The sequence below is a fragment of the Schistocerca nitens genome, chromosome 3 (genome assembly GCF_023898315.1).
Source record: "Schistocerca nitens isolate TAMUIC-IGC-003100 chromosome 3, iqSchNite1.1, whole genome shotgun sequence".
Lineage (NCBI taxonomy): Eukaryota > Metazoa > Arthropoda > Insecta > Orthoptera > Acrididae > Schistocerca > Schistocerca nitens.
The window spans coordinates 186,971,296-186,986,168 of NC_064616.1; the positions used below are offsets into that span (position 1 = coordinate 186,971,296).

Sequence of the window (14,873 nt, forward strand, 5' to 3'; positions counted from 1 at the left end):
CGTCTTCTTTGTCAGTATTTGCGCCCCCTCTGTGCCTGCGTTCTTGGCATGGGCCTATTTCGCCATAGTCCCTTTACGGTCCTGTGATCGAAATATAACAGTGTTTATACGATAGAATTGGACTCGTATTAGCGAGACGCGCGATTTAAATCCACGTCCAGACTTTCTGACTCAGGTTCCCATTAGTTTCCCTAAATCGCAACCGACGAATGACGGAATGCTTCTTCTAGGCAGGTACCAGTCGCTTTCTTGTCCCATCTACAGATATTTCCAATTCATGTTTGTGTTTCGCATAAAATGATCGTTTTAGACGTAACGTTTAACTAATTTTACTTTTGTAAGATATGATCCATGCAGTCAAAAGGTGCGTCCATCGACGTTTTTGCTTTACGCAACCATAGAACTACAAAACCTGTATTAACAATCATCATTACATAAATTGATCGTATACACTTCTCCCCATCGACCACAGCCTCCTACCTACGTGCGTGGCAACATGTGGCGAGTATTGTACGTCTCTGTCCAGCTAGTCTACGTCGGCAAAGATGACTGACGCGTTTCCAAGGCTTGCCCGGAACAGATGACAAGCGTTTGAATTAAACCACTGTGTACATAGGTAGAAGTGCCTTTTTTTGTATATATTGTGGATGTTGTGGGTTAGAAAGAAAATTTATTAGTTGAGTTTTACTTTTGGTTCCCGTCAGACACGCGTTTTCTCAATGAAATGTCGTCGAGCATCGAAGTCGTACAAATTTGTGTCGGCCGGTGACGTTTCGTAGGGCTGTGTAAGAAGTTTAGTTGAAAAGAATGTGTTAGTTAACGCTAGCATTGAACTTTTCATTATTGTTGATATGTGGCAACATTCGCCGTCGGAGGAGGTGAATGTTTGGTTGGCTGTGACGCTTCGTCGCAAGAAACCAAGGTTCAAGTGAAATATTCAGTGAAAAACTCAGTGCTAACATTTGCCTGAAAACCCAATAAAATGGGAACTTCGTCAAGCAGACACGGTGATATAACGACAAATGAATATTTGCAGCGTTTTGTTGGATCGGAGAATATATCGCCAAATGATCCGTTCTGGAACAGATTCCTGTCTTTCTCATACACTCCACCAGTTTCAAGGTAAGACAATATTTGTAGAGGCAAAGAAAATTGAAACACGTTCATTTTTTGTCCACCCCCGCCCTCCACCTATAGTACAGTGTTGACATAACAGATCATAACAAAATACAGATCATCAGTGAGACATGCCAAATTAATCCTTTAAACGCCATCATATGTCTGAGATTATTCGTTAGTTTAATTCTAGTTAGTGAATCAATTAAATCATGTTTTACGGATCTCTCACTAACAAATATTCCCTGAACAATAGATGATCTGAAAACAATATCAGGATTGTGTGTGCTTTCGAAAAATCTTTGAAGCCCACTTTTGCTAACAGATAGTATCTACTTTAAAATTTCATTGACATAACTGTCTTCTATCCTGTGTTCCACAAAACTTTCTTATTGTTCATTCTATATTTGAATCCATTACAACAAAAGATGACTGCCTTTTATTTTTAACTGTGTCATCTTGAGCATACCAGGGAAAAAACCCACTAAAAGGTAAATCAGTAAACTGTTTGCCTAGGCAGTATTTTTTTGTAAGCTTTAGTTGCAAGTAAATGACTGTAGGTCTAAAGCATAGTTTTACATAGCTGGTTCAGAAGGATTATCAAAAAATGCAGTTTGAATTGGTAATTCGTGTTCAAAGCATAACACTAAATCAGAATGTTGTGCACTCTTCATGATAGCATCATTTATTAACATATCTTTGCCAGTGACATTGTAACGTTTTTAAAAGTCTTAAGGCTATAAAATATATTTTCAAATGTAACCTGAAATTTCTCTGACTAATCAGTAAATGAAATTATGATAACTAAAAGATAATATAGTAAACATTACCCTAACTGCATTGCAAGATTATAACTCAATAAATATTTTGTAAAGATGGTAGTAGTTTAATTAAATTTGATGGTCCACAGGCAGTGTTATTCTAGTCAATTTTGTTCAGTTGCTGGCTGAAAGATTGAATGGTTGCGCTGCTCACAGCCTGAGATTATACAACATTTCTACCCAGAATATTCTGCTGCTGAGACTGTATATAGTTCGAGTTTTAAAGTGATTAACTTCAAGTTTCCTGTACTACCTTAACACCTCTTTTTCCCTTTGGAGACCAAATTTTTCAACTCCATATTTGTTCAGTTTGTTTTGAAGACCCCATCATGAAACAAATCTCACAGCTGTAGTTGTGCATAGGAATTTAACAAAACTGGTAATTATCTCAGTGAAAAAAAATACCAAAGACTTTGACATTAGAGAAGGATGCTGAGAAGAAATTGTCTGTATCCATGTTAAATGAATTACTAGCATACTCATAAAGTGATTTAACGAAATGACAGAAATCTTGAAACTGAATGACAGGCTGGAATTTGGATACCTCCTGCCCCCTCCGTCCGTCCTTCCCTCCTATTCTGTTCATACTGTTCCTATTGCATTTCCCAAAATCAGCTAACATCATATGTTACTTTAGGAATATATAGTGGGGTGGAAAGGTGATTTGTTTTTGTGAATTCCCCCCCCCCCTTTCAATAAATTACCTTTTGTACACTATGTGCTTGTTATTTAGGGCATGTCCTTAGGCTTACAGTCAAGAAAATATATACATATAATAGCATACCTAGTAAATATATATAATTGCTTGCACAGTATATAAACAATGTTACTTAGTGCCTAGCTATGAGCATTACGTAATGATTTACAATACCAGAGTTGAAACAATACAATTTTGTGCAATAATAGTATCTTATATGGTACACGAGCGGTCATAATTCTTATTTACTTTCTAACACTAATTTCTAATGCCAGTTTCTCGTAATGTGGTAATAAAATTTATCACTCACAGGATGAATTTTTGTTCACTGTCTACTCATGTACCCATCCATGCTATAAAATTCTTCTTCTATAAGAAACTTCTGTAGGGTTGCGGGGAACATCATCTCAGTTTTGAGTTTTTTTTAAGTCTCCTTGCAAAGCGTGTATTAACTTGATACTGGAGTGTTTAGGATCTCTTTAAAAAATCTGAAGTCTATGTGAAATACACCACAGTTGTTTTGTGTTTGTTGTTTTATGGGGATGAACAATCTCATTGGTCTCTGGTTTTGTGGCAACTCCTAATGCAGCCACGGTGGTCTTGAATATATACAATGATGAAAATATCAAAATATTTAGATCTTTGAAGCAATTTGTGCAAGATTCCTTTTACTTATTTTTCCATATATTTAAATCGTTTTCATGTGTGGTATGAATACTCGTTTCATTCCTGTGCCGTCCAAGTTCCCGCATACTGAGTTCCATATTGCATACACAGTTCAAAATGTCTTACTCAGGTAAGGTTTAGACAGTTTCTTGGTAAATGGTAAGATCTTCTGCAGCCTTTGCTGCTCTATAAACACACATAGAAAAAGTTTCATCTTTTCTTCATGATGTAAAAATCCCTCTTACTTGTTTAACACAACAAATAAGATTCATAATCATTACTATTCTCTCCTTAAAATACTTGTTTGAGAGCTGGTGGTAATATTGGCACATTTACATTACCTAATATGTGACCCAGGCCTTCACTATCAAGTATTTATGATTTTGGGTAGGACAAAATACTGATGTTTGGCTCCAAAATGCACATTATGTTGAAATTAATAGCAGTAAGTGAGAAACGAAGAGTTGTTGTACACCATGGTTCCATAATATTTGTATCATTAGTGTATCTGCACTATAGAGTTAATCTACAGACTGCTGAGTCTCGTACCTAAGTTTGCTTCAGATGTTTTATATAAAACAAATGACAATTGATAGACATAGCAGAAAACGTATGACTATTCTTTGGTATTGCTTATAGAGCTCACAGCCACCTGATATAATCATGGATTATGAGAGTTGCAGGGAATCTTTTAATTAAAAACTTTTGGCAATGATGAACAACTCTGTATTTGAAAATTGCTACAGCTATATATCCAGAGGGTACTGAAATGCATGAGAATGACATTTATCTGTAATGAAATGAAATAAAGTCCAAGGACATATGTGGTCCCGGCATCACCATTATAGTCCAATCAACAAAGGAAAAAAATGGGGGGGGGGGGGTCGTAATCACAAATTTTTGTACAATGCTGGGAGGGAGTGTCATGAACAACATACTAAAAATCCTGACTGGTGGGGTTTGAGCATTGGGGTTTGGGAATTTAAAGGTCACTTTTTATGTTTCCCCGTAAAGACTCAAAAACAGTGGCTCAAAGCAAAAATGGTTCCCAGCACAGAATTAAAGTACATTAAATTTCCTGTTAAAAAAAAAAAGGGTCCTATTCATTTTTTCTCTGGGACTAATAGTTTTGGCATTGCAGTTAATGGAAAAATTGCAGATTATTAAAAATATTGTTCTAAAAGTATAGCTAAAATTAATGTTTGTCCTTAAATTAGGTGGGTTAAAAACAGATATTAAATATGTGTACCACATCTAAGTGCAGTAAAGCTCTATTGAGGGATAAATTGTGTTTTGCGGATGTAACCGAATGGAGGGGGGTGGGGGGGGGGGATGTGTGGGGTAGAAGCACAAGGGAAGGTAGGTAACCAGATTGTGTTCATGCACTCCCCTCCATTATAGGTCTGCAAACTGAAGGTTGAACAAATGATTCCCCACTCCATCTACCCTAATGCATCACAAGAAGCAACTGCCAGATGTTTCACACAATCATACAGACCTTCCACACCACAATGCAGTATGCAGACATGCCCTGAGAGTGTTTATTTTGCGTAAAATGTGTTGACACTACAAGGATTGCAGATATGAGTTACTGATAACAGTAATGCGAATGACAGAATCTACATAAATATCTGCACCCTGTCCTACACTGATAAATACGAAATTTCTTTTGCTTCTTAGTCATATGTTGTGTTCTTCTGGGAAAGGCAACTACTCCTACTGCAAGTGCTGTTCACTTTTCGATTCATGGACAGACTATACCCCACTTCATTTCCTGTTCAGTTTCTTATGTGGATACACAAACTAACTCCATTGAGCTTGTGTTTATATAGTGGAGTTATTTTCAGTTTATTGAGTACTTATTTGCAGTTGTTAAGTGAGCAACTATATGAAAAAGCTCAACAGTTGGAGCTGTCGACTGTCTACCACACTGAAGAGCCTTTTCCAAGTGTAACATGCTGCCAATATGTATTCAACTTTCAGAAGAGGACCAGAGGCTTAAATTGCCTCCCTCTGTAACATAAATAAGTCACTTAGGTGTTATAGAATTTCAGGTATTTGAACTTAAGTGAATCAGTGCTTTACAGCAGATTACTGTTCCAGACTTGAACATGATCAGTCATATTCCATCAAACATATTAACACCCACCTTGCAAGATATGCTGTGGATGTGTGAGAAGTATCTCCACTCAGTACAGCCTACCGTAAAAGTGCCAGCAGTTCCTGAATGGAAAAAACTTGTGTAGTCTCACAATTGAAGTTAAGGGAAGTGAAATATCTTTCTGGTCATTCATTAATTCTCACCAGGTGTCAACAACACAATTACACAATTTTAAAGTATGCTGTAGCAATAGACAGCAGCAAAATGCCATATTTATCAATCCCGTCCCTTTCTCACCAACACTACATAGGCCACTGATAATATCACACTCGTAAATTAAACTCACCGGAACATAGTTTATTTAATGCCTACTTGACAACTGCAGATAAGTAGTCATTTAATAAACTGAAGATAACTCCACTATATAAACACATGCTTAGCAAAGTTGTTTTCTCTATTCGCATAGGAGAGCAAGAAAAGAAGTGCTGGGGGGAGGTACAGTCTGTCTGTAACCTGAAAATTGAACAGCAGTCGTGCAGTAGGAAGTCACCTTTCCCAGAAGAACATTACAGCTGCCGTACAGGATGACTAAGAATCAATTTCCCCTTGAGCAATGCAGCACAACGTGCAGATATTTACATATGTTGTGCCCATTGTGTTACTTGTGTTAGTGTTATTAGTAATTCATATGTACTTTCCATGTAGCGTTAATACCATTTTGGACCCCCCCCCCCCCCCCCCCTCTCCCAGCTATGTCTGGTCTCTACACTGTGTCAACCCCCACTGCTGAACTGCCGAAGCAGGCTGCAATCACTGTGTGGCACTATGGCCCGGCAGTTGGTGTTTTGATCTTAAGCAAGAATCAACTAGACAATGTAGGAGAAGCCTTGGAAAGAAGTCTTATCAAAAACAACTTGTAAAATTATCATATACACACCGGGGGGGGGGGGGGGGTGCTCTTGTATTGTCCTGCATGAAATAACTGTGGGTATTTTCATTAGTTGCTAGTCCTCTGAAGAAAGGTTGCAGTAGTGTATTCACGTAATGATCAGAAGTTATGGTCTGTGGAAAAAGATTGGTCTAATAATTGTGTTGCACTAATTGCGCACCATAGTCGTGCTTATACACCATGCAGAAGCTTTTGCTGTAACTGATGAAATTTTTCAGAACTCCAACATCTGTTATTCAGTGAGTTCATGAAACCCATAAACTGTAACCATATTTAAGAAAGCATTCTAGGATTAGAAACAGTTTCTGAATCGGTTAGTCCACTATGATTACGTTGTAAGGTTTCAGTTTGGAGTTTGTGCTCAGCTCTGTGGGCAGTTGGAACTTGTCTAGTTTATTAGTTGCTAAAACCTCCCATACTGGTCCAGAACCTCAAGCAATGATTACAGCGTGCTAGGAGGGTATTGGCCCAATACCAGAGACATCAGTGCATTATATGAGAAATGGTGTGGGGTATCAGCTATAGTGAAAAGGGAGCTCCAGCTAAACTCTTTGTGGCAATTTGCTGTTCACTCACGTGGTATTCCTCTGTATTGTGGAGGGCTTTCAGTTGTTAGTGGAAGATGGATTAAATTATAAACAATTTAAGATGCAGTCACTGATACTAATAACATGGACATATAATCTTCATAGTGCTCTTGTATCAATGAAACCTGATGTAGTATCTGGTCCCACCAACAAATGTAAGTGAAGTGCAGAAGTAGCTGATGCCTTTCTAATACCACTGACGAATGTATGCAGCCACAGAGGTTAAAGGACATTTACAATCAACAAGAAAGTTCAGTTTCTGGGATCTTGTAAGTGAAAAGGATGGAAATTTTGAGTGACAATGACAGGTTTTGTTACCAAAGCTAGTTGGAATCACCTTGCTCATATACTGATTCACTATAAATTAGTTCCTATTGGGTACGTCCTGTTCCACCAAAAAAATAAAGTTCTTGGACTCATTTTTGGATTTCCTCAGAGCTAAGATGACTGTATCATGGTCCACTACAAAGTGGAAAGGATTATTTTGTTGCTCAAATAGTAAAACTCGTCAATTACTTTTAGTGTCTCATTTCCTTATGTAATCCCTTTAACATTGCCTGATTTAATTCAACTACATTCCATTACCCTCATTTTCTGTTAGTTGATTCTCTTCTTTATTATCTTTTTCAAGTCACTATCCATCCCATTCATTTGCTCTTCCAAGTTATTTGCTGTCCCTGATAGGATTACAATATTGTAGGCAAATATCAAGATATGTATTTCATCTCCTTGTAGTTTAATAACTTTTCCAGATTTGGTCCTAGTGTTGTTTCCATGGTTCTCACTATTTTTTGTGAAGAGAGAAACATTGGTAATGACAAAGGGAATTTCACAAAGCATGCTTACGAAGGTGTGCTGAGAAGTAATGCCTCAGAGATTTTTATGTGAAATATATAAAGCATTTTAAATAAGACAAACATTATCAACATTCTACATCTTTCTTCTTCATGTCTGCACCATTACTTCTCAACATAGTCACTGTGACGACGAACACATTTCTCCGAACGAGATACCTGTTTGTTGATACGGTCACTGTAGAGTTTTTGATTTTGTTGATGGAGCCACAACCTCACCTCTGCTTGCACCACTTCGTCACTATCAAAGTGAAGTCGTCAAAGGTGTTCTTTAAGTTCTGGAAACAGACGAAAATCGAATGTGGCCACTTCGAGAATGTATGGAGGATGATTGATGACAGTGAACCCAAGACATCAGATTGTTTTAGAGGTTGCAGCTCGTTTGTGGTGTGGCATTGCCATGCTGAAGGAGAGGGTGCTCCATGTGTGGATGAACTCTTCAAATTTGAAACTAGATTACGGCAAGCTGTTTCTCTGTCACTGACAAAGCTACATTACATGTTACCACGTTACATACTACAGTTCGGAGCCTTATAGTGATAACAGAGGGCTGTAAATATGTAGACGTGAAGAATAGAGATTTATGCTGAAGCGCCTAAAAGTCATTGTGTCAGACCTCTGTAGTGCAGCATCATTGAATATCCTCAGGATGCAACAGGACGTCTCTTATCAGTCAATCCCTTCATTGATTCCAGTCGTGCCATAAATTTCCTTTTTCCAGTGTCTCTTTATTAGTTATGTAACCCATCCATCTAATCTTCAGCATTCTTAATAGCATCATATATCAGAAGTGTGTATTCACTTATTGTGTACACTATTTACTGCCTGCATTTCACTTTTGAATGTCAACTTCTTTTAGAAAAGCTTGTCTTACTGTTGGCCATCTCAATTTCATTTTGTCTTTACTTCTGACATCATCAGGTATTCTGCACCCCAAACAATAAAATTCATCTACTATTTGCAGTGTCATAGTTCCTAATCTAGTACCCTGATACAATTTTTACTTTCCGCATTTGCCTCCATTACCAAACCCTGACATTTCCTTGATGCCCCAGCATGTGTCCTACCCTTCTTTTAGTCAATTTTCCTGCAATTTCAATTCAGTATTTTTTCATTAGTTATCCAGTTTACCCATCGAACCTTAGGCATTCTTCAGGCCAGTTTACCTATCTAATCTTAAGCATTCTTCTGTAGCTCAACATTTCAGGGCTTCTATTGTCTTGTCTGAACTGTATATAGTTGTCATTTCACTTCTGTAAAGGTTACACCCCAGATAAGTACATCAGAAAAACATTTACTAAATTTGTATCTGAAGTTAGGAAATTTCTCTTTTCTAGAAACACTTCTGTTGCTGTCGACAGTCGGCATTTTATATTGTATCTACTTCGGCATTGTCAGTTATTTTCCTGCCCAAATAGTGAAACTCATCAACTGCTTTCAATGTCTCCTTTTCAAATAAAGTTCCATCTGCATCATCTGAATTTATTTGATTGCAATCCATTATCCTTCTTTTACTTCTTTTGAACTTCATTTCAAGACACTATCCTTTCTGTTCTCTTAAATCTCTAAATCCTTTACTGTTTTTGAAATACTGACAATGTTATAGGTAAACAAAGTTCATTCCTTCTCCCTAAACTTTAATTCCCTTCTCTTTACTACGTACTCAATGTACACACCGCCTCAATCCCTTCTCAACTACTGCTTCCCTTTCATCTCCTTTGATTCATATAATGTGGTTTCTGTACAAGTCATGAATAACCTTTCACCTCTCTGCATTATATCCTTACTGCCTTCAGACTTTCAAAGAATGTTTTCTAGGCAACATGGTGAAAGATTTAGAGAAATCTACAAATACTATAAATGAGGGTTAGTCTTCTTTGAATCTCACTCCTACAATAAGATAATAGGATACAATATTCCTCACATTTGTTCAGAATCCAATCCGATCTTCCCTAGGGTGAACTTCGACCACTCTTTCCATTCTTCTATAATTAGTCAGTCACTTGTTACGTATATCATATTCCTGATTAACATTATGGTGTTGACATGGCAACAATACAAACATAGAAAACCTGTATATTACTAAATAAAAAAATAATATTTATATTACTGCATGCAGGCCATTTATAGTTTTCAGTTTTTAATAACTAATTATCTACACTTAATAATTCCTCTATTGTATAGGAGTTCTTTGGAAGAAGACTTCTTAATCTACATTTGAAAACACTTCTGTTGTATCTCACAGATTTTATTTACATGGGTAGATTGCCAAAGAGTTTTATAGCTGCATATTTCACCCCTTTCTTTGCCAAAGTTAGATTCATTAAAGGGTAATGCAGATCAGTTTCCTTTCTTGTGTTAAATGTGTGACTATCTCTGTTAGTCTCAAACTTAAGATGATTACTGATAAAAGATTTCATAAATGAATAAATGTACTGTGAGGCAGTGGTTAATACTCCGAGCTGCTTAAAGAGTTACCTATAAGATGTTTATGGGAGAACTCGACAAACATTCTAATTACTCTCAATTGTCCAATGACTACTTTTTGGCTAAGCAAGAAGTTACCTCAGAATATTATCCCATAAGAAATCAATGAATGATAATATGCTAACTTGCTTCTGTAGCCCCAAAGTTGGCATTTATTCTTATGGCAATAGTAGCCAAACCTAAACATTTTAGCAGGTCTACTACATGTTTTTTTTTAGTTTGTTTTCACCTAAGAACTTTCAGTTTTCTACCCTTTTCATTATTTCTTGTTGGTGTATTTGGTTAGTAGTATGGGGGATATTTTTGTCAGTACAAAACTGGATGAACTGTGTTTTTTCCATTCACAGAAACATCATTTACTATAAGGATCAATCAAAAAGTTTCTGTTCAAAGGCAGTACAGTGCAGAATATGAATCTGACAAAATTTCTGTGAGCATTGCAGCAACCATCCCTCTGATAACACCAGGTTGAAGATACTCATTTGATTGAACACCTTGTCCTACTGCATGAAAGTCTGTAACTGCCTGCTGCACGTCCTTGCCTGACAGGAATCGTCAGCTCTTCAAGACCTTTTATTAAGGACCAAAGCTGTAATGATTGCATGAGGACAGATCACGATTATATGGGGTGGGGGGGGGGGGGGTTCCCCACTTGTGTTGGCATCCATAATGGATGAGGCTGCCCTTCCAGATCGACTGGTGTCTTGTGTCAAATCACACCCAGCACCGCACTTGGTGCACCATTCCACAATGGTGCTTTTCGACAGACGTGGTGCCTTCTATGCACTCTTCATTCTCCAGTGGATGTCTGCCTGTGTTTGCCCTTCAGCAGCCAAGAGAAGAATAACATTACATTGGTTCTGTTTGGACACATTTGGTAATGACATGACCATACATGATGTTTCAGCACACACACACACACACACACACACACACACACACACACTCACACTGAAAAAGACACTAATGCCATACTAATCCCTTGCCTAAGGTTGATGCTTATATACCTGCATCAGAGCTGCACTGTGCTACAGCAACATCCTCAGATGGAAACTTTTTGATCGTCCCTCATACTTCCTCTGTTGATGCTTGTATCATCTCCAAAAAGGACAGATTCTGCCTCCTGATTAAAATAAAACAGCAGATAATGTACATAAAGCAAAAATGGTAGTGGGTCCTGTGGGGCACCCACTGTAATTTATTCCCCTGCAGATGATGTGGTGGCCCTCTTTCTATTACTTGAACAGCCTAAGATAACTTTCTACATCATGTCAGTATTTTGCAGTAGTATTCACACCTGTCAGCAACTGCCTTTTGTGGAACTGAATTATTACATTTTTCTTGATGTGTGTGAGTATTGGTTCTGTCTCACATATACTGCATACCAGGTGGAATAGTTTTGAAACAGTACATTTGTCCAAGGATTGTAATAATTCTGAGGGAATTTCATCCACTTCAGTTGCCTGTTTTGACTTAGGTGTTTCACTGTTCTGTCAGCTTTTTTATGCAGTATCATACCACCCATCTCATCTTCATTTACCTCCTAGGGGGCCCACAGCTGTGTTGTAGGCACATATGTGGCGCACATGGGGCCCAAAGCTATTGCAGCCTCCCTTCTCTCTCAGGCTGCATTCCATTTCCCCAGATCCACCCCTTCCCACCCTAGCTCCTTTCCCTCCTGCCCCCTTTCTTCCTTGGTGTTTCCATTTACAATGTGCCAGCTATTCCTTCGGTTCCACTATTCCTTTGCGATCTTGTCTCGTGTTTCCCCCTCTCCCTTTTTTCTTGGCATTTTCTGGTCTATTTTGGGGTTTGACCCCCCTCTCTAATTTTTTTCTGAAATTTGAGCCATTTGGGGAAGAAATCCCTCCCAAATTAGGCTGTTATGTAACCATCAGGTTGAGCCCCCTGACAACACAGGGATCACACTTCTGGGACCTGAACTGTCACTGCCTTGTGTATGCCTGGCAGTGGTTGCTCGTCTTTTTGGGTCATTGTAACTCCCGGCAACAACCATTGTGCCAGGTGGCATTTGCTGCGGCTGAGTGGTGACCATGGGGTGAGCTCCTGATCACAGTGGGTGGTTCCAGAGCAGACTGCATATGAAGTGTGCCAAGCTCCCTACTTCTGGCCACTCTTCTGCTGCCATCTCTTCAGATAGAAACTGTTCTCTCTCCCCTCCTACCTTTGCTTCCTTAACCTTTCCCTCCCTGGTCATGCTATGGGTGGAGGACCAGGCCTGCTAGCTGAGGGTGAAACCCGCTCCTTGTTGTAGAACACATCAAAGATAAGTTTGGTGAAGTTGAATCTCTTAATAAGATGCGTTATCGGTCCCTGCTGATTAAAACCTCTTCCGCCAGTCAGTTGGCTTCCCTTTGTGCTTGTGAGTGCTTATGACACATCCTGGTAAACATTACAGCTCACCAGTCCTCAAATGTGACCCAGGTCATTCTTTTTCCCAAGTATCTTCTTTTTCAATCTGATGAGGGAACTCGGGACTAACCTGGCATGCAATTCATTTCGTCTGGCGAGTACAGAGGGGTCCAAAGGACAGTGGCGTTGATACCACCACTTTCATCCTGGCTTTTGAGGGGCATACACTTACAGAAAAAATCAATGTTAGGGTTTATCATTGCAACGTGAAGCCCTATATTCCACCTCCCATGTGCTGTTTCCAGTGAATCTGTTTTGGTCACATTGTCATAATGTGAGGCGACTCCTATTTGCAGCGACTGACTGCACTGCCCAAGTGCATGAACTGTTCCGGCCCACAGTCTTCTCATTTGCCTGATTACCCTATCTATAAAAAAGGAAGATTCTGGAATTCAGAACTCCAGACCACTTATTCTGCTCTGAGGACCAACTGAAATCCAACTGTCTTCACCCAGTATCTTTAGTATTTGTCCTTGCTTCCATTGTGTCCTTTGCTCCTCCTCTGTCCTCCTTACCTCCATTCTCTCCCCCTTCTCTTTCCTAATGCCTGGTGGTTCCCATTCACTCCCTTCATGGTGCTTTCTCTGGCACCCACCGAGGATAGGGCTCCCTCTAGGAGGCCCTCCTCTCCGCCACATCCGGGACAAGAAGCCTGTTACAAGTCAGACGTGGGACCCATGCTCTCTGGGCCTCAAGGTCACTCATTCTCTATCAGATCCTGATGTTTATGTTGCAACTTGCTCTCTTCTCGACCACACCTCCTCTCACCCTCCAAAAGAGAAGAAGATGCATAAGTCTTGAGTCAAAGGACCCCCCTAACCTCCACTGTCTCAGGGGGTGCCCCCCCCTCCCCTCTCTCTCAATCAGGGTCCGATCTTACATTCATGGATGTCACTTTGTCCTTACCGGTGATGGACACTGACACAGCGAACGATTGTTTCTGCCACATTTGACGTCCATTTGGACTCTTTTTACCACTCTCCTCCAATGAAATTGTAATGGTTATTCTCATCACCTTCCAGAACTGCAGTCTCATCTTTCCCTCTACTCTGTATCTTACATTGTATTGCAGGTCTCTCATTTAGTTGGTACTTATTTACTGACTCCTCATGCTTTTCCAAGCCAGAACCGGGTCAGCCATTTGAAGGCCCCTGATGGTGTCTGCCTGTTTGTCTGCGCAGACATTGTTAGTTCCTGGGGTGCTCTTCAAGCTGCACAGGAAGCGATCATTGTTCTGATCCGTGTAAACTCTGCAGTAACGATATGCAATCTTTATCTACGTCCAGTTGGCCTCCTATGCTTCCTGTTCTTCTAGCTCTCCTTCAACGGCTCCAGGCCTTCTTTCACTCGGGGATTTCAACATGTATAACCCTCTGTGGCATGGTACTGTGACTACTGATTTCGGTAGGATTGTTGAAGACCTACAGGCGGAGCTGAATCTCTGCCTTCACAACACTGGAGCTGCGACTCATTTTAGTGTGGCACACGGCACTTTCTTGACCCCCCCCCCCCCAATTCAATGGGGGGTTGACAACAATTTGAGTGACAGCAATTATTTTCTGATTGTCTCTTATTTTTTTCTTCAGTGTCACTCATGTGGATGCCCGTTACTAATGCAGATTGGGATGCCTTTTCCTCAGCTGCCATCCCAACTGCTTCACCACAAAGTGGCACTGATGAGTCTGTACAGAGCTTAACCGACACCATCCTTTCAACAGCTTCTCCAGCGATTCTCTATTCCCCAGGTCCTCCCTGACAGAAGACTATCTCTTGGTGGCCCCCGAAATTGCTGTGGCTATTAAAGACCACCCTTGTGCTCTCCAGTGATACAAATGGTATCCGTCTCTCGACCTTACTTACTTACTTACTTACTCACTCACTCCATGGCACTATGGTCCTCTGAGGACCTTAACCTCCTCAATCACAGACTTCCAGTCGTCTCGGTTGTCAGCACGCCTGCACCACCTCCTCACTCCCACTGCTCTCAGGTCGGCTTCCACATCTTCCAGCCATCTCACACGTGGTCGTCTTCTCCTTCTACCACCAGGATGTCCCATCAGCAGCTTCTTTGGGAGCCTTTCTTCTGTCATCTGCTGGACATGTCCTAACCATCTTAGCCTTCCCATTTTGACTGGGGTTACCAAATCAGGTTCTTTGTACAG

At 39.9% G+C, this 14,873-nt stretch overlaps 1 protein-coding gene across 2 annotated transcripts in view; it reads left to right on the forward strand.

Moving 5' to 3' along the window:
• The first annotated feature begins 540 nt into the window (after positions 1 to 540).
• Positions 541 to 14,873, forward strand: part of LOC126248130 (dymeclin) — a 161,233-nt gene continuing 146,900 nt past the window's right edge. For both annotated transcript variants that reach the window (XM_049948817.1, XM_049948818.1), the window contains exon 1: positions 541 to 1,122. In XM_049948817.1, coding sequence (XP_049804774.1) covers positions 983 to 1,122 — 140 coding nt within the window. In that variant the 5' untranslated portion in view covers positions 541 to 982. The remainder of the gene's footprint in view (positions 1,123 to 14,873) is intronic.